The sequence below is a fragment of the Schistosoma mansoni genome (assembly GCF_000237925.1).
Source record: "Schistosoma mansoni, WGS project CABG00000000 data, chromosome 2 unplaced supercontig 0108, strain Puerto Rico, whole genome shotgun sequence".
NCBI lineage: Eukaryota > Metazoa > Platyhelminthes > Trematoda > Strigeidida > Schistosomatidae > Schistosoma > Schistosoma mansoni.
In genome coordinates this window covers 616,816-637,916 of record NW_017385999.1, presented here as the reverse complement: position 1 = coordinate 637,916, position 21,101 = coordinate 616,816, and the positions used below count along the sequence as shown (strand labels likewise).

Below are 21,101 nucleotides of genomic sequence, written 5' to 3'. Positions count from 1 at the left end.
ACGTTATTTTACCCATATATTCATTTGGACCACCATATTGCCTGACAACCATGACTAGAGTTCACATGTATGTTTACCATACGCATTGTATGCATTCGTCGATATCAAGAAAAACTATGTAAATAAGAGAACTAGCCCAGTCATTTCGTTCCTGTTATGAGAATTTTAGCGTAGTATGCGCTCAGATTGACTTGGAAACTGTTAATCAAATTCATCAAAATCCTGAAAGCACTGTCCTTTAATTAGTAATTATGTCCGTCTTGTAACGGAAGTTTTAGCCCACATCAAGCCTGTTACAACTTCATAAGATCATAAGATGACCAATTTTTCTGAAAATGTGTGGGACTATCCATACGTTGGTTCAATCTTTTAAGACAAGATATTTATCGTCCATATTGCCAAGGAGTAATTTCAGAACCCTTTTTGGTTAAAACCTGTTGGATTTAGTATTAGTCGGTACTAGCGAGTTTATCTGATGATATTAGACTAACAGGCCTTGTATATTATAGTCGACCCTCAATAATGTGACGGCCTAATATATGAGCTTACTTCAAAATCAAACCATCACCTGTTTATTCACTTTAACGTTGCACTTATGAGCATTGTTTACTGAAAACCTTTCTGAAACAAACTGAAGCTTACCGATAGAATATTATAATTAATATAAAGACGAGAGAATTTCACAGAGTGGATAAACTAGCATAGCCGAGTCAATCAGTCCTGACAGTGTTCTTGAGTCAAACTTTACTGACCTCCACCGTCGCACATCAGATATTCAACGTAGTAAGAATCTCCTGAAGCAGTGTACATCCAGCTTCAAAGATTGAGTGGTTAAAAGCAAGTATTATTTAGGTGTCCCAAAAGACCCAATACATAAATTAGTTTGTCGAGTCAGGTGGACTATGATAGTACCCGAAGCATGTTCACAGGAGTTCAGGAGGTCGGGTAATGATTGGACTTTACTAGAAATGTACGTTTGTAAAACCTGTGGACTTAATAAGCGAATCCTTGTTTCATGTAGGAGGCGGATATTCTAGAACGAGTTAGACAACGAGGGACTAAAATTGTGAACGGTTTCTATGGTTTATCTAATGGAGACAGACTGGGATACCTCAATCTATTTCCGTCATCTTACAGCAGATTACGGGGTGATGTAATGCTGACTTACCGTATACTGAACAAAAATTTTGGTGTTATTCCGCCTTATCTTTTTCTTCCATCTGGGACTGATCATCTGAGAGGACATATTGAGAAATTTCAAAAACCGAGATCAAATCGCTTACACCTGGAGTTCAGTTTCTGTCACCAAGTAGTGAATTACTGGAATTCTCTAGAGGAACATATAATATCAACACATTCTGTTGATACATTCAGAGCGGAACTAGTCCTTCATAGCAATACGGATTGCAAAAATTATTATAGGTCGATTGACCTATCGTTGCTACAGAAGGCAGAACAGTATCGTTCATCTATAGGGTATTGAAACACTTGGGCGGGACTTGTTTTAGTGTTCATGAATTAGCTCGCTGATTCTTCTTGTTATCGCGTGTGCACTTTTATCGTACTATGTCTTACGACTATAATGAGAATAATCTTGTAGATGAGGTAAGTAAACATTCTCAACTAAGATATTGTTTGAAGCTGACTATATAGAGCATGCAGTAGGGCAGTGTAAACGTTTTTTTTAAACTTTTACAATCAACTAGTAATACTTTAGGAGTACGATAGCTTTCCTGACAAACATTACTAGCTAGTGTGTGCACATATTGGAGTTATCTGGATTTTCTTGCTCTGCACTTGTAGCCAGGTCAATTAACATGTCTTGTTTTTCCAAGATGAATGCTTTTGATTCTCGATCGTAAGCACTAGTTACAATACTTCCGATAATTGAGAAAAATCCGTTAATGACCCTTTTGCATATATACTTATTCTGGCATCAGTATGTACGTTAACCTTATCTAACTCATCCTTCCGTCACTACCTGGGGTTGAGTCATCCCCTTGCGAATTTCTGCGCTGCAGAGGTGTCTTTAATTTCACCACTACTAGTTTACTGTGGTAGTTCAGGCGACTGCCGTACCTGGTTAGAGTCTTGGCCACCTTGTGATAAGCTTATGGGTTAATACGAACACAATCGTCAATCAAGTGTGAATGGATGTTATATTCATGCCCAAGAGAAACTTACCGAGTAGTGCCATTATGGATACTTGTCCTTGTAGTCTCTACTCCTTACTTTGCAAATATTGTGTCTTTAAGACCACACCAGTTCGATATAATACTGGTTTTGAACTTGAATTTGTTTCATGTGTGTAATTTCTAATCAAAAGTACATTGACCGTATACATTCACCTAACTATATTCAAACTTGGTTGAAGTAGAAATAAAAATAAGATGGTTGCCATGTTCTCTAAACTAAGGGTTCCAATAGCTCATGAATACTGTGACGTGCGAAAGTTAGTCCTGGTTGTTCTGAGTATAATTGAAGGTAATATCTATAAACGAAGTAACACTTCCTAATTTGATCTGTATCCTAAGTGCATTCATCCTATACCATCTCAAACACCGCACCCAAAACCCGAAATTCTGTCAGTTTAAGATCTTGTGCTTAATTATTTATTACTATTCGTGTTCACAGTTTCTAGTTACTTTCTCGTCAAAATACTACTCATTCTAAACCAGAACATCTTCCAAGTTCATACTTTGCTTCTCTTCTTTTCTAATAAACGTTTGATCTGGATTCATTGCTTATATCAACTTAGTGTTATCGGTTAACAACACATCAGTCTCAAGGTAAAGCTTTACTAATCCTAATCATAATGAATTTAAAGTCCTACCAGGTGCTTCCTTTTTTACGCTGTGTTTGTTTTTGGTAATTTAAATTAACTTGAGCTAACTCGGAACACAAGTGCACATTTGTTATTCCTATTTTGCAACTACGGTATATAATAAAGCAGATATTATTTACACTAAAGACTATTATAGGTAAATACGCAGTATGATATTGTTATGTGCTTGACTGAATTTTCGTTTATAGACTATTGCATTTACCACGACAGTTGACCCATGTTTTTATTGATAACGGTAAACAATCAATAGTATATGCTTCAGATAATTTATGCCAGTTGGAAATTCTGGTTACTCCGTACTTTCCTAATCCCCTGGTGCGCTTAGAAGTACGACTTTAATATCATACTACGAATAATACATCTGGTTTTTCTGTCAATTAACAGGTGTTTTATCCAGTATAACTCGGTTAAGTTACCACAATTGGGGGACTTGATTGACTTTTCAAAATGGTCTGACTCTAATCGTTTCACTTACCTATTTTGAGAGACGAATGTTATGAACAACTATCGTAATCTGGTTCAGGTCCAAGTAAACGAGCATGTAATTAGTTACTGGGTTATGTGGACCATGCTCGCGTCCAAATGTTACTGTACATGCCATAGGTGCCACTTTTAGCTGGGATTCTATATCAGTCAGTCAGTCAGTTACAACATAGAACTTCGTACGTACGTACATCAGTTCGAGTTGCCATACCACATTAACACAGAGATGCAGTTGTCGATTCAAATCCCATAGTGGTAGAAGTAGTAAGAGTATAGGCAGTAATCTGAAAGATTAGGGTTTGAAGATGTTATTCAAGGAGTATAATACAGTGAAATAAATTTGGAAAGAGAAAAAGGATAAGGACATGAAGAATTCAGAAGATTAGAATCTGGTAGAACGCAAAGAGTGAATGCACCTTCGCCACTGCAAACGATTTTGAGCCATGTAATCCACGGTCTCTTACCATCGATTGCTATCATCTCGCGAGTCCCAATCAGGTAGTCTACACCTACCAACATGGCTCAGTCCGATTGTCAGTGACTTCATGGATTTGTGCCACGTTTCGGTCTGGCCGCCCCTAGCTTTCTTCCAACCTACTCCTACACCATAAAACATTGCACGTCGGGGCAGTCGGTGGTTGGGCATACGTAACACGTGTCCCAGCCATCTCAACTGATGAAGTTTCACTACTTCATCAGTCGATTCGCCATCCTTACCTAGTACCCGTTTCCTAACAATTGCATTACTTACTCGGTGGTCCCAGGATATACGAGCAATACTTCGAAGACACCTATGATCGAATACTAGCAGCCTACGAATATCCTTTACTCTTATCGGCCATGTTTCACTGTCATAAAGTAGGACGGAACGAACTGCTGCACAGTAAATGCGTTCTTCGGTTGCTAGACGGATATCTCGCCTACGCCATAAATGACGCAAGTTGGCGAAAGCTAGACGAGCCTTCTGTATCCGTGCTGAGATTTCGTCACACACCAGACCACAAGGGCTGACGAGACTCCCGAGATGAGTGAAGCAGTCAGCACACTCAACTACTTCACTCCATATTATTAGTTCAGGTGCCGATGCCTTACCCCATGGTCTTCCATATCCGGCGGTTAGGCATTTAGAAGTAACACATCAAGACTTCCCATGAAAAGGCCATAAGCGACCGCCTCAAGTAACTATCCTTAGGTCTCTGTGGTCTTACATCCAGGTCGCTAAGACCAACGCTAATGCAGCCCTTTCTATAGGCCCCTCAATAATAAATATCCTTCCTGGATGTGTGCAACCGTGAAGTGACAACCGCTTCGATACATTTATCTGCACCTGAGATAATCTTGCTGACTATCGAACCCCTCCCTCACCTCTTAATAATTCTGCCATCCTCATAACTAACCCTTCTCATTTATCTTTATCACCACGAGCCATCGATGCTAATTTGAATTTATGAAATGTTATTTCTGGTCTCCTGAATCCACTCCGTAAACTACATGTTGGAGCTTTAATATTCAAATCTTATTTTAGATAGGAACACAGCTCATTAACTAGGACTCCAGAATCTCACACTATCAATGCATGCTGCGTATCCAAAACGCTCATATAGGTTCTATCTACGGTTATTCGCTTAATCTCACTTTGTTGATATAAAGATCTGGCACGGTCATATGACGAACCACACTGAAAATTCTTGCATGGAGGACAGCTGACAGATGCATCCAAAGTAAGGATAGAAGTCAGACAAGACTGCCTACTCTCCCCCCTTCTCTTCCTTATGGTGGTTGACTGGATTATAAAGACCTACACATCTGACGGCATGCACGGAATACAATCGACAGTTTGCATGCAACTAGACGATTTGGACTTCGCAGATCATTTAGCTCCCCTATCTCATACACACCAACAAATGCAGATGAAGACAACCACTGTAGCAGCAGCCTCTGCATAAGTAGGCCTCAACATGCACAAAGGAAAAAGCAACATCCTCAAATACAACAAGGAGAGCACTAACCCAACCACACTTGATGGAGAAAATCTGAGAGAAGTGAAAACTTTCATGTATCTGGGTAGCATCATCGATGAACAAGGAGTACCCAATGCAGATGTAAAGTCAAGGATTGGCAAAGTAACAACAGCATTCCTACAGTCCAAGAACATATAAAACTCAAAACAACTGTCAACCAACATCAAGGTCACAATCTTCAATACCAACGTCAAGACAGTTCTACTGTACGGAACTGAGACTTGGAGAACTACTACAACCATCATCAAAAAGGTATAAGTATTTATAAACAATTGTCTACGCAAGATACTCAGTGTCTGTTGACCGGATATCATCAGCAACAGCCTATTGTGGGAGAGAACAAATTAGCTTCCAGTTGAAGAGGAAACTAGGAAAAGACGCTGGAGATGGATAGGATATATGTTGCGGAAATCATCAAACTGCATCACGAGTCAAGTGTTAAATTGGAATCCTGAAGGTAAGCGGAAAAGAAGTAGATTAAAGGATACACTGCGTTGGAATTGGAAGCAGACCTGTAAAGGATGACTAGCAACTGGAAAGGATTACCCAGGACAGAGTTCGGTGTAGAATGCTGGTGAGCAGCCTATGCCTCACCACGAGGGGTAACAGGCATAAGTATAAGAATTGATAATCCATATAAGATTTGAGTTGCTCTTAGTAGGTATGGAATTCATTTGAGGTTGAATCAATAACTTAAGAAAACAAATCAGTCTTTGTTAGTTCGTTTATTTATGCAGTTATGAATACGTTCTTTTTACTGTGATAGTTACGCGTTTAAACAGTGGATTTTATATACTAATTGTATTTCAGTTTCCGTCTATGACTATCCATTCAAACGGTTCAGATGGTGGTGGTGCCAAACTTTATGTGCCTCCTCATTTGCGCAATCGTGGGACATCGAATGATCTTGCTGAGTCTGTAAATGATTTTAGTCAATTTAGTCGCCCATCCCGTGGCACTGGTGATAACTTTCGTGGACGTCCTTTTCGTGGTTCGTACAGTAATAGGGGATCAAAAGTTGGAAACGAAAGGCAACAATCTGACTCAAGGTGGTCAAGCTTCAACATGAAGTATGTCAGTATTTTTTTTTACTGTGATTGTTTGTAGTATTCAGTCACGAGGTGGCCATTCTACTTTAGGGTCAAATGTTCCCAGACGCAGTTGGAATTCATTCACCGAAGATTGGACTCAACAATTGCCACGAAACGAGCGTACAGAACAAGAGCTTTTCAAGAAAGTGAGCGCGGGGATAAACTTTAACCAATACGACAACATCCCTGTGAACGCAACGGGGCCAAACTTTAATGACAGTGCATCAACTATATCTTCATTTACCGAACTTTCACTTCATAAAATTGTACGTGATAACGTTGAACTGGCCAATTATGAGCGTCCTACACCGGTACAAAAACATGCTATACCAATAATTGCATCAGGTCGGGACCTAATGGCATGTGCACAAACTGGTTCAGGAAAAACTGCTGCATTCCTTATTCCAATCTTAAATAACATGATTAAGCAAGGTCCTGGTGATTCTATAAGCGCCACTGTAAGTTTGTTACGCTTGAAAAGTTATTTAAGTAGATAAACAACAACCGAAGAAAACAGTTCCCTGTAGCTCTTATACTGGCTCCAACTCGCGAATTAGCATCACAGATTTTTGATGACGCCCGAAAGTTTTCCTATAGATCTCTTATCAGACCATGTGTTCTTTACGGTGGTGCTGATATGAGAACGCAGTTGATGGAGTTGTCCGAAGGCTGTAATCTGTTAGTTGCCACTCCAGGTCGACTAAGTGATGTTTTGGAACGGGGTCGGGTCGGCTTAGACTACTGTCGGTAAGTTTCAAATTAATGCGTGACTTCCCACAGGTTCCTCGTTCTCGACGAAGCTGATCGTATGTTAGACATGGGGTTCGAACCACAGATTCGTCGTATTGTAGAGCAAGATGCTCTCCCACCTTCCGGCGAGCGACAGACACTTATGTTCTCGGCAACTTTCCCCAATGAAATTCAGGTACTTACAACTTCTTATTATGTTTCTTTAGATTTTAGCAAAAGATTTCTTAAACAATTATATATTTTTGACCGTTGGACGTGTTGGAAGTACGAGTGAAAATATTACGCAAACGATACTTTGGGTTGAGGAGAATGCTAAACGAGATACTCTAATCGATTTGCTTGCTCATTCAGGTTTTCCAAATAATAATTTCCTTACATGTTTAATTATCCAGAAGCAGGTACACTAATATTAGTTTTTGTTGAAACAAGACGGGGTGCAGATGCTCTTGAAAACTATTTGTACTCACAGAAGTTTCAAGTTGCTAGCATACATGGAGATCGTACTCAGGAAGATCGAGAATTAGCATTGTCTTGTTTCCGTTCGGGAAGAACACCAGTGCTCGTTGCAACAGCTGTTGCAGCTCGTGGTCTGGATATTCCAAATGTCAAAGTAAGTTTCTATCATTTCATTAATTCACTAAAAATTTGTCATCAGACTTATATTCATCTATGTTCTACTCTTGAAAGTTTAAAATTACCCATATTACCCCCTAACTTGCTTTAATAATTCTATGTATCCGTTTTCTATTTTAACACTGCTTAAACATATTCCCTTTATTCGTTGAATGCTGCACTTGTCGTTACATATTACATATTTAATTCATATTCCCAATGCACTTCTAAGATATATTAATATAAGTTGTGTGCCTACATTACTTAAAGAACGTTTGCCATATCAGTTCATTCTTAATAGAATTTTGATGGGACTATAATCTTTCCGATATCCTACCATTTAAGCGAGGGTTCTATTTGCAAAAAATATTCTCCGATTTAGTTCAGTGAATCTAATTATTACACTTATATTTTAGATACAAATCCTGTAGGCTCATACAGTTTACTGATTCATTTCCTTTAGTTGTGCGGAAAATATATCTGCACGTCCGAAGTATAAATATGCTTACGAATTATAACTTATTAATTTGAGTCATGGTAGGTCAGTTCATTTGGGTGAACTCGCAAAAAAAACAGTACAAGAAGTAAAGGAGCTGGTAATCCAGGAGATCTATTCTACTAATAGGTATTTGTACCTATTTCGACACAAGACCAATAGATCATAAATCTTGATACGGTACCACGACTCCGAGGTATTTTAAAACAAATCAGTGTGAAGGTAATAGCACATGCGTTCGCGACCACACATACTTGCTATGAAAACAAACTGCTCACTCAGAATTCAATATAATCACGTAAAAACGGAAATGATTGGGTGCTTCCAACTTTCGCATATTCTCTACCCATGTGGAGTTAAGTTATACAACTCAATCTACTGAACAATTGAACTCCAGTTTAGACACACACTTGACCTATATTTCATGTGACTCGAACTGGCGAAAGTTAGGCAAACATCTTCATGCAAAAATCATGTTGGCAACCAGCCTGATATACTATTGTTAACTCACTTAAGGATTTTGATTTGTTTGCTTAACTTTGAGACACACGGTGTGGGAGACTGACAATACCCAGTTAATCAAACCAAAGTGAGTGAATCGGGGTTCAAACCTGCCATTTGTTAACTAAAAGTTAGTCGCCTTAACGACTGATGAAACTTCTAGCCTAACTGCGGTATTTCAGAGGGGAAATCTTGTAGTGAGTCAAGCTGGTCGTAGTTTATATTAACTGGGGGGAGATAGTCTCAAGAGGTCTAAACTCAGATTTAAAAAGCCCAGCCATGTATCCCTGTGTACCAATCGGTATATATGCGACTTTTGATTTGCTATGGTTTTCTTTTAGCATTGCTAGCTTGCAGCGAACTGTGAAATGATGAATATTTATTGTTTGGAAGTAAACTGTAGTGAAGGTACAAATTGACAATTGCATACGCGTAAAGTGTAGTTGTCGCACCTGTCCAACTACCAGTTATTTCAGTATACAACGCTGTGGTCGGTTTCGACCCTATAATCTGAAACCTTTAACTGTTGATTTACATCACTTCCAAGTCCACATTTCTCTAGACCAACTCGAACTTAAAAACAGTAACCCGAGAGTATGTCATTGTTTAACTATTGTTAATCCACCTGTCCAACCACATCTAAGTTACAAACACAGTTATGTTTTTGTGTGCTCCAGAATATACAATAGTTTTATTCTCAATAGAATGGCTTGTTACCCACTAAGAATGGACTCAGTCTATGTGTAGTACCTTGTCCTTTTGGCTTTCCGAGTTTCACAAATAAACAAATAACGCGCAAAACCCTACACCTCTTTGGAATGTACATTTAAATCCTCATTGTTTATTGCATTTACAATATAGCACGTTATCAATTACGATCTTCCGTCAGATATTGAAGAGTATGTACATCGCATCGGCCGAACTGGTCGTGTTGGCAATCTTGGACTAGCTACTTCTTTCTTCAATGACAAAAACCGCAACTTGGCCCGTGGTCTAGTTGAGTTGCTTGAAGAAGCTAATCAGGCTATCCCGCCTTGGTTGAAAGCAATTACAGGAGACGGAAGACCTACAAATATCCAACGTCCAAGAAACAATCGTCGGTAATTTTACAAGTCTGATTTCTTACATTGCACAAGTTGTCATGATTACTGGGCCGCATAGTTCACCTCGTTAGGAAGTTAGGGTGAAGAAATCTGAAAATTCTGTTCCGTAATAATACTCCAAAGTAATTTAAAATATAGGGACAACCAAGTTTCATTTATCTTCAGGACGTTACTTGGACACTATGTTTCGTAAGCCCATAAGAATAGTTACTTGGCTTTGCAACTACTTTTTAGTGTTAAAGGAGATAACTTCACAGGAAGTGGCAAAGAATCTGATTGACTTTGTTAAACCTGACAGACGGTAATGCATCAACTGACAGTCACAGGTAAGTTATCTTGATATCATTAAAATATGATTTCCATCCGACTGTCCAAAAATAAGTGAATCGTAACTAACCGGATTGATAATGTGCGCATCATTGCACAACGATGCTACTAGCTTCAAAATCAACACAGGCTAATCTAATTACAATAAAATTTGCTTGTCTACCAAATTGTTTGCCAGTAGTATTGAGTGGATGTGCTAAGTGAAATATATTTGACTCACGTCGAAACATTTAACTTGCAATTTTAAACCTGTACACTAAACCATTTTCCATCTTTTGGATTAAGAGTGGTCATTTTGTCATAATTTACTACTGTTCATCCTTTTGTTATATTGCTGAATATAATCAAACTTTTATTTTAGTGGCGGCTTTGGTGCTCGTGATTATCGACAAACTCCCTCACGTGGTGCTAATAGTTCAAATCGTCCTACTGGCCCAACGTCTAGAGACTATGGATTGCTTCGCGATAGTAGCTATTACGATTCCCAACCATGCTCGGTATCACAGAGTTCTCCAGACTGGTGGGGCAATTAGCAGTCATAATTACGGATATAATTAACTACTATGAACAATACACATTTTGATCCTGTCGTTTTTTATAATTTGAATCATTTTTGACAATTTTTACATCAGCGGAAACTTGCTTTCATAATTTACTTTGGAATTCACGCCACCAAACAGTTACAGTTGTCCCTTCCCAAATCTAGTTTTGATTACCAATTCAGTATGTGCATCCATGTGGGCATAATAGTGGCAATTCTTCATGGATATCATTTGTGAATTGCCGCTGTTCTTTTCTAAACCTGCATTTATTTTTGTCAAGGTGTGATTTTCCCAGAGGATGAAGACAAGTTTAAACGCTTTTTGGTATTTGGAAAAAGCTTGTATTGATTAAAAAAACTAGATTTAAAAGTATGGATTTTTATTTGCATATAACTACTTGGGGTATCGCGCTACAAACGTAGGTACAGAAAACTTCCCTAAACATCCTTTATAGGTCATGCATCTGATTTTTCCAAAAACAGGCCTTTCTGCCCAACCTTGATCATGCACACCGCATATTGACCACATAACACCTGGAACACAGAATATAACAATAAACTATTCAAGTCTTACCAACAAACCCATTTGGGTCGGAACCGTCCAGCGCATAATGGTCGTTGAGATAAAGTGCTAACTTGAGAGCGGCCGACGGGCCAGATTCATGCCACTCCAATATTTTCTTAGCCCAGTACATACGCAGGAACCCGTGGAGTTTGCCTGACCGTACTAGCTGATGCTGTGCAGCATTCCATAGATCGTCTTTAGTTTCGGCTGATATCATGATTTCTTCGCTATATGAAGGGTTGCGTTTGTCATGAGCATGTTGCGCGAGAGTGTCTTGAGCCCACTTCCACGCTCCTAGTAATAAAAAACCGTTTGGTTATTTAGTGTTTGGTAAATACAGTTGCACCACATACTTGACTGGATATAGGGCATTTAGTCTGCTTTAGAAATTAAAGGTGTCGTTGTATCAAATCTGCAAGCTTTGTCCTTGTTGACACAGTCGTAATCCAAATAAAAGTTCTCTTAATCCACCTTTTTACTATCATCGGTCACATCACAAATCGTACGGCGATGGGAAGATTGCTGCGCCGTATATTGATTTCGCTTACCGAACACAAACATCATATGACGATGTATGTAGTGATTGTAAACAGTTATGAGATTTGCCTCTGGAAAGCTACGTGGTCTACCTAAGTTTTTCTCAAGAGTCAGACAGATCGCGGACATTGCTTTTCACAATTTCTTTCAGATCAACTAAAGATTAAATATACACTTCAAGACACTAGCAGAGGTTTTTTAGTTTACTGTCTGGAATAAGCCTTTTTTTTATGCAAGAATGTGATTAAGGGTTTTTGATTGTCAGTATGGTTGGAAATAATTATTCTGACAGCCGTACTGATTGCACTCACCTTCAATTGAATCATATTTCGGGTTGTAATAACAGAAGTTATCCGAGAGTTCCCTTCGAATAAAGGCTTCCTCCACAAAGGCATCTACGGAATCCTTGTACTTATGGCGCCAAAGCTTTACCTCCATGATCGCTCGTTGTGGTGCAATTTGACCTAAGTTAACAAAGTATAGAAATATAGTTTGCAACAGACTTTTCAAATACGCTTGTAATCAGTCCTCAAATGCCCTGGTACGGCCGAGGGTAGAAAGAGTCCCTTCTCTCTCTCTCTCTCTCGATATGCTCTCACATGGCCACACATATACAGCCATTGTCAGGAAAGTCCTACTCACTGCCTTCTCGGGGCGTGACTGTTGTCTACGAAATCGAGAGGATGGAAAGTAAATATCCGGCACTTTAACCGGGTTGGTAAACACAGATGGTCCACCTATGGACGTTAGAAAACCCTAATTCCAAACCAATGGTGCACATGGACTCCAGTACCCTGAGGGAACAAATGGCGTATGAACCGATTATTGGTCACCGGTTACCATCGGACTGCATCTCCCGACGTTGCTCCACTGTCTTATGGACCTTTAGTTCAAAGGCTCTGGGTGTGGCCCGTTAAGAAAACCACCTGCTTCGGTCTGGTGACCCGGGTAGTATCACAGGCCACGCACAAATTAAGTGACTTGTGTGGCGCATATGTATACGCTGCCCTCTTGTACCAATATTTATGTGTTCAAATAAATAAGCTGAAGAGATTTACCAGAGGATCTGTACGGTTTCTGCAAAACCTGTATTACAAGCAAACAGAGTGATACCCTCTTCAAATTAAAGAGGAGTTTAACCAATACTGATCTTCAATAGGAAAAACAATCACGAAGATTCATGTAACTCTTAAGTGGTTGCTTGGCGAGAATACAATTAATGGATGAGGCAATCAGATTTAAAATAACACGTTTTGGATTTTAGCGCAAAATTCATCTCAATCGGCTAAATACTATTTGTTGTATAGCTGATGTCAGTTCATGATGAAAACTCTAAATCTAATTCCCAACTCAAATCATCATATTTCTAATTCCTCACATTGCTTTATAACCCTCATTAAGTTTTAGTTAATAGGTGGACATTTTCAAAGTCATTTTAGCGTTGGCTGCTGTCTTGTTTGGTTTACGTCAAAGGTGCGGCGGATGCTTGTAAGGACAGTTAGTTCATGAAGATGCGATTAGCTGTCAAATTTTTAACAGAAAATTTTAATTCAGCTCCCAATGTATTAGTGGTTATTAGTCCTAAAATGTGTAGGCTAATGCAGGTAGTTGAGTATGAACACATTAAGTCTTCAAATTGTTACAGTATTCTGAATAGCGAAGTTGAAGGCCTGATTTTAAAAATCTAATTTCGTAAATATTTCTGAATAATTGAATCATTGTGCCACTCAGGAAGTTGGTGATGTCGATCATCAAGTTATGCGACGCTAACTAAAATAGTTTTCCAACTTATGAGAAATCGCTTCACGAAACAACGCAACTTAGCGAAATTAGAAACGAAACACACATCCAATTAGTTTGAATGCCTAAAACTATCGATAAAACTGAAATCATACGTAGACGAGTCCGCCTGACTATCCAAAGTGTATACTTCCAATAGTGTGTAGCTACTGTGCTGTTGAAGTACGTAAATTGTGTCATCGACGAACATCATATTGGTGAGTCAAAATTACACTGAAATACAATGGCAAATACGCATCATAATACGAATTGTGACAAATCAAGTAACAATTACCATAATGAAACCATGGCGACAAGTTGCTCAAACAATTTTTCGTGGGGTCGTTACGACAATCAGCGTATTTAGGCAGTCTTTCATAAATGAATGTGTGTAACGTTGTGAGACCCCCACTGGTTCCTGGAATTGCCCAATCAACTGGTTTAACTGATAAATCTCCCGAAAATTTTGATATCCAATAATTCCAATCTATTGGCTGTATGGGAAAGTGTAGATTACGCATGAAAATAAAATAATTTTGAAAAACAAGCTTAGATGTCTCAAAAATGATTATAGATAGTACTTTGAGCTCTGATTAAAGTATGCACACAGTAGGATTATTTGTTGTCAGCTTCAAAAGCCATAAAAAACCAACATTGCCATTCATAATCCGCATGTGCTGGGCTTTTTCTCTTACAAATGCAACTCATACAAAGTGCTTATATATATATAGCTTCCAGCTGAAGAGGAAATTAGGAAAAGACGTTGGAAGTGGAAAGGACATACATTAAGGAAATCACCAACGTGCATTACAAGGCAATCCCTCACTTGGAATCCGGAAGGGAAGCGGAAAAGAGGAAGGCCAAAGAACACATTACGCCGGGAAATAGAAGCAGATATGAAAAGGATGAATAACAACTGGAAAGGAAGGCTCAGGACAGAGTTGGATGGAGAATGCTGGTGAGCGGCCTATGCACCTCGACGAGGGGTAACAGGCGAAAGTATATATATATATATATATATATATATATATATATATATATATATATATATATATATATGCCATTTGTTTGTCTTTCGTAAACGTAGTAATTAATTTTAGTTGGATTCCTTTTTGATGTGAAGGGAAAAAAGCCCTACGTGTATTATGATTACAGACAAGATGTTAATAAATAATATTTAATATCTGAATTTACTCAGTTTTCGTATACAGTAATCTCTGGTCTAATGAACATAATAGTAAGTTACGAAACTGGATAACCGGTTTTTCTTTTGATAAATTTCACCACATTAATTTCAGAATGATTGCTTTACTATGAAAAATTGTCTACCATAGTGCAGAACAATATTTCTAAAGAAATACAGGACGGTGTGTCAGTTGTAATTCAAATGATAACTTTTTGTTATCATTATTTCCGATCTCTACCAACAAATCTATGCAAAAACTGCTTTAGAGCCAACCAAGGTTAAGAAGAGATTGGGGTATTCAAGAGATAAGTATCAAATTTAAACCGTTAGGTTAGGATACACTAATCAGTTGACAAGCATATTCATGGCATACAATCTGCCATGATTTTCATATCGGTTAAGACTGGAGACAATTACTATTACTTTATATTGTTCTGTTAAAAGTGATAGGTGATTTGTAGCTAGAGTACATCACATGGAAAATTATGACTATGTACATGATAATCATGTTTCATTTTATTCAGGTTGGTTTGATAAAATAGTAGCCTTTATTTTAAAATGTGTTTTGTTATACAGTCAATTCACTTAGTCATTAAAATTTCTATATTTCACATCATATATCATTGAATACTTTTGAATTCCTTAATTATGTGATTAGTATTTGATAAATAGACATGTTTCATTTGAGTTTGATATAAAGTCAAAACATTAAATTATTACATTTTTCATCTTCAGAAAATGAGGTAAACAACTAAATAAGTAAAAATGATACTTAGATACTTACTGATAAACTTGATTGATGGCAGTAGGGATGTCTAATCAACGGCGGGAACTCAGTCATTAAGTTGTTTGCTTTTTGATGTAATTTAGGTCTAATTGTACGAGCCGCATATTCTAAGTGATCTGATGCATGCCAAACAGGAACAACATTATGTGCATCCACCTTATAGGAGAAACACGACAACAAGGTTTCAGGAAGAAAGCATCGGAAAGCATCGGAATGAATTGTTGCGGGAAAACATCGAAAACTAATTAAATATACAAGATATATATATATATATATATATATATATTCAGACTGTTAAAAAGATCATTTAGACCTGTTGACGAGATTCTTTCAATTCAACATATAAGTTTAACAGCCCAAATTCTCAATTCTAAAAAAGTATACAATAGGTAAACGAATCAGAAAAGAAATATCTTTTAAGAACACTGGATTCGATCTACATTTCAATTAGCTGCGAACAATATCATGTTCACAATAGAAATAAACGATCCTATAAAGTGAAACAAACTTATTTTAAAACTGTTAATACGTGCAAAAGCTATTGAAAAGTACTCTTTGGAGTACAAAATCTGGAAGATGTAAAAGAATACATTTTAAAAACCGAATGGTCACTGATAAAAATCCGAAGTTATCAAGTAAAACTAAATATAACAATGAAACAAAAAAGAAATTTTATAAAGTGAATAGGAACAGTAAGATATGTATTAAAAGAAAAAACCAACAGATAGATGAAAGTACAATGTTCAAGGGTTTTAATGTAAATGGAAACTCGGTATTGGTAATGTTACCGAGGTTCTCTTAAATCCCCAAACAAAGACAAATAATTTGTAAGTGTTTGCATCTTCCCGTTGATATCAAGGACTGTAATTGACTAGTCACATTTGGGATATGCGCATATTGCTAGATATTCACAAGTATTCTAGTGGCTGGCAGTGAGATCCAGGACGCTCGTTTTGTCCTATCTGAGATTAGTCAGTTAATTGTCCCTACAGCATCGAGGCGATCCGTTCAGGGTGCATATAAATCAAGTGACTGATCACAGTCCTTAATATTAACGGGAGTATGCAAACACGCATAGGTTTATTTCATCCTCTTTGCACAAGCTATTCGCTATCTGGAGTCAGGAACTCAGTAAATGACGCATCGGGGATTCGAAGCGAAAAGTACTAGGTTCAATTGATATACAGGACGAAATCTGCATCCTGGATCTTACTGTTAGTCACTATCCAACTCAGCTAATAGATAAATTATGATATATGTTGAACTATTCTATTGATGTTTGTCATAGATGCCTAATAGTTTCTTTGAACGCAAATTAATGCAAAGCTGATGTGAATTTCGATGACTGTGATCTGCCGGAGAAAAACATTCAACTAACTATTTTGTTCAACTTATTGAAACTGTAATACGCAAACATTTTTAACTGCCCACACCAATAATGGCCAAATAGAGATACTATATAAGTTACATCAACATACTAATTTGTCAACACGACAAATCAAGAGCATTTTAAACGTTTCTAAATATTGAAATCACGAACCAACATAAGTTAGACAATCATTAAAAACCTGGAATCACTGAACGACTGTTTCGTCCTAGCACGGGACTTTTCAGCATTGCGCATCTAGGGTTCTGTCACTAAACAATAAAAGATGGTGACGCAACATCGTGAATTGACCGAAGTTAGACCTGTACACCATTGGATCTTGACTCCGTGGTTTAGGGGTTAAGCATCCGCGCAAGAGACCAAAGTGAGGGCTTCCTGGATGCACAACGCTGAAAAGTTCCGTACTAGGACAAAACACTCGTTTAGTGATTTCAGGTTTTTATCGATAGTCTAGTTAGTGATTTCAATAAAATTCAACAACCTCGAACTGATAATATCCATACATGTTGTCTAAGTAATCTTACTATGTGAGAATACGACATCTCAACATTTTGTATCTATATGGAAGTAAACACAGTAAAGACCTGAAAATACGACAAAGTGAGGTTATCTATCGCAATTATTTGGATGTGAAGTACTAAGATCGTTTGAAAAGTATCGACATACTAAAAATTACAAAAAAAACACGTAATATCAGATCATGGTTTTCAATCCCGCTTTAGTCAATTTATAAATCAAAGTTGGCGTAACCTTTATCTCTATCATTAATATTATTCCATAACATTCCAAAATATTTGCAACAGCTTTCAAACTTCACTGTTGTGAATACAATGTGCACCAAACGTGGATTAGGAGTGAACTTATCACTTACGATAATTATTTGTCACAAAGATACTTTGAAAAAAGACGATTATTCAAAACCTAATGTCTATATCACAAATTGCAAGTGATGGGTCAACTAAAGAAGTACTTCTTGAGGGATAGTTTGAGAAACAGAGCAATGAGAATACTTAAGAACAAATTCTACTTAGCGTAATTACACCAAATATAGGTTAAAACCGCTTTCGATTGAATACATTACTTCATGATATGAATAAAGCTACTTCTAAAGATAAACGCTAGGTTTGAATGATAAAACCATTGGTTGACTAGACTCATGAGTACTTGAGAAATGTCTAGTAAACTATAGTTAGATCAAATTTATTTATTCTGGGAAATACTTGAAGTGAAACACACTTGAAGATTTCATATTTTGTTTGGTATCAAATAAATATCATTGAAATGCTCAAAAGCAAGTATCAATGTTAATAAACTAGCTCATGAACCAAATACGGAATTCTAAAGTGGAAAAATGTATCCTAGACGTGAGTAGTCTAAATGAAATTTATGACAAACATAAAGTTATATGAAGGAAGATATTGTGTTGATGAATCCAATTTAATTTTAACCAGGTAATATGAGAGATGAAATAAGGCAATGCATTGTGCGATAACCACTTTATTCTCTGATAATCGAATAGTGAAAATGGTCAGAAATAATTGATACAATTCAACAGTTTTCTTGAGCTTTTATATTTAATATAGTTTTACTGACCACAATTAGTGATATAAATCCAGTAAATAAATTCTAATAAAAAGATATTCGGATAATTTCACTAAGCACAACATCTCAGATGGATATTATCTTAGAACAAGATAGTCTTTTCGAAATGACCAAACGGCAAAGGTTTTTCTCTGAAAAAGTATCAACTTCCTATGTTAGAACTTTCGGTAAAGGATTCACTGACATCCACATTCATTTACGTTAATCCTATCAAATATGCGTGAAATCATATCTAGAATTATTGTTAAAAATTTTAAATCGAAATAACAGACTTTTACTATACTTACTTTCCAATCAGTCTACATGAAATAATCATTTATAACAACGGAAAATATCGTTTCGATTATCCTTTTACTTAACGAGAATGTAGGATGTATATATAGAAGAATGTGGACTATAAACATTGGTAAACTTCCTACTAGCAACCAATGGAATTACAGCTATATATGTTTATTATATACTCTTTACAACAGTATGACATTGAACAACTCCATAAATCATATAGAAATAAAAAAAGGACCAAATACTTATTTATTTACTCTAAATCATTATTGAAAAAGAAGATAAACCTATTTGAATCAAGTGAAAAAGAGGAGAATTATTGCAGTCAAATACTTTTGAATATAACTTATTACGTCTATTTTGTTTTAATCAGAATTGGCGGAAATTCATGAATGCCACCAACAACACTATGTATAATATTTTTTAAATACAGACTACTAATAGAAATTTTTGTACTGTGACAATATGATTTTGAATTTACTCATATATCAATTTGTTTAGCTATTGGATTAAATGTTGCATAAAAGTGTGTGGAAAACTCTGTCATATTTTTCTTTTATAAAATACTTATGTTAAACTGACACTTAGTGAAATGAATCGACTAACAAAAAAAGGTAAATCGTTTAACTTGAGCAGTGAAGAATGAATTCATCGGTTTAATGCATGCAGTAGTAAACAAATGTCACACTAATACTCAGTGGATCAGTCTAGCAGATTTAAATGGAAAGAATACACTTTAACAGTGTTGTATGATTATAATAATAAGATAGAGACAATAGGATCCTTTAGACTATGACTATAAAAATGTGATTCCTAGTCAGAGCTGTAATTTAAACATGGAGGTAATGCGTATATTCAAGTTGCCGTATTTTATATCAATCAGCGATAAAGGAAAGTGAGAACATGAGAGAACGAAGGTGCATCAACTGCAGTGGTAGACGTCTGATTGATGTGTGCGCGAGGATGATAATGATTGGTTGTTTGCTTAGTCAGACTAGTAGATAGTCTGACAGGTGTTAGATGAGTTACATATTCTCCTAAGCTTATTATTACTGGGATTGTTTTCGGGTTTTGATGTGGAAATATACTTATGTTCCAGTCAGGCTAGTCACGTGTTCTCGATCTGAGTTGTGTTGATGTCCTGCAGGATAGACACTGAGAGGGTATCTAGTGTAGATATTCGTCAAAGGTAAATTAGAGTCCCATTCGTGTAGACAAAGAAAACCGAACGTTATACCACTAATGATGAGATACAATTCTTAAAAAAAACCAATGAAATTGAAAAGTAAAAATTAAGAATGACAGAGAAGAGACAAAACTCTTCCACTACAATCTACTTCGTAATAAGTCACCTAATCCCTTCAATCAAAGACTTTTAATACTACACGGATGACAGTCAGAAAGTCTATATATTCCAAAATGACTTAGATTAGGAATTGATGAAATATATTTGTGTCGTATCTTGATCTATCAACCCATAGCTTAAGTTACTCTTTGTTATCCAGTATTGAACGTCATGGTAGATGGCAACTAGACAGAACATTACTAACAAGTGATATTGATATGAAATGTATTCCAAATCATCAACTAACAAAAGGTTAAACAATATGAGTATTTGGTATTCATAGGAGCATATGATCTTCAAATATCACTATTGATATAGACTAAATAATTCTAAACACTTGCAATCTATCAGGAAATCAATATGTGCGAACGCATACATGTATAACACATGATCTAGTTGAGCACATAAACACTTTTTATTATGAGTGATTCTATGCTAAATATTGCGATAATCAATAAAATTGGTAAACACTTCCTGAATACTTCCGATTCACTTTGAAACTGTGTGTTAAAGACATTTCATCGTCACTCAATAAATACACTTGTAGAATATTAGTTTATCTGGATATTATGAATTAGATGTAATCTAATGTTAGTAAAATTACATAACTGGTTAATTATACACGAATAGAGTAGTAGGACTCGTTCGACCCGAAACTACTGGATTGTAAGTCTCTAACTCACTTTACCTATCTTAATTTGGGCAGCTGTGTCTAGAAATATCATTAGCCTTCACATAGAGTATGACGAAGTCTAATATACATATATACAAGATTGCTCTTGATTACTCGATTTACACTATTAATAGCCCTTCAACATTTTGCTATGGGATTGTACATTATATATATATATATATATATAT

At 36.7% G+C, this 21,101-nt stretch overlaps 2 protein-coding genes across 2 annotated transcripts in view; one reads left to right on the top strand and one right to left on the bottom strand.

Annotated features, from left to right (window-relative positions):
* Positions 1-1,566: 1,566 nt before the first annotated feature.
* Smp_033710 (DEAD box ATP-dependent RNA helicase, putative) lies at positions 1,567-11,136 on the top strand (the record flags this gene model as incomplete). Its single annotated transcript, XM_018791618.1, has 9 exons — positions 1,567-1,605; positions 6,160-6,419; positions 6,457-6,898; positions 6,934-7,187; positions 7,221-7,365; positions 7,397-7,541; positions 7,583-7,800; positions 9,661-9,899; positions 10,591-11,136. The coding sequence occupies 9 exons, from the start codon at positions 1,567-1,569 to the stop codon at positions 10,760-10,762; spliced, it is 1,914 nt and encodes a 637-aa protein (XP_018645225.1). The 3' UTR covers positions 10,763-11,136.
* Positions 11,137-11,164: 28 nt separating this feature from the next.
* Positions 11,165-21,101, bottom strand: part of Smp_033700 (DNA photolyase, putative) — a gene marked incomplete at both ends in the record, with an annotated part of 33,521 nt that continues 23,584 nt past the window's right edge. The window contains 5 exons of the mRNA XM_018791616.1: positions 11,165-11,304; positions 11,345-11,629; positions 12,184-12,336; positions 13,947-14,145; positions 15,622-15,780. Coding sequence (XP_018645223.1) covers positions 11,165-11,304; positions 11,345-11,629; positions 12,184-12,336; positions 13,947-14,145; positions 15,622-15,780 — 936 coding nt within the window. The remainder of the gene's footprint in view (positions 11,305-11,344; positions 11,630-12,183; positions 12,337-13,946; positions 14,146-15,621; positions 15,781-21,101) is intronic.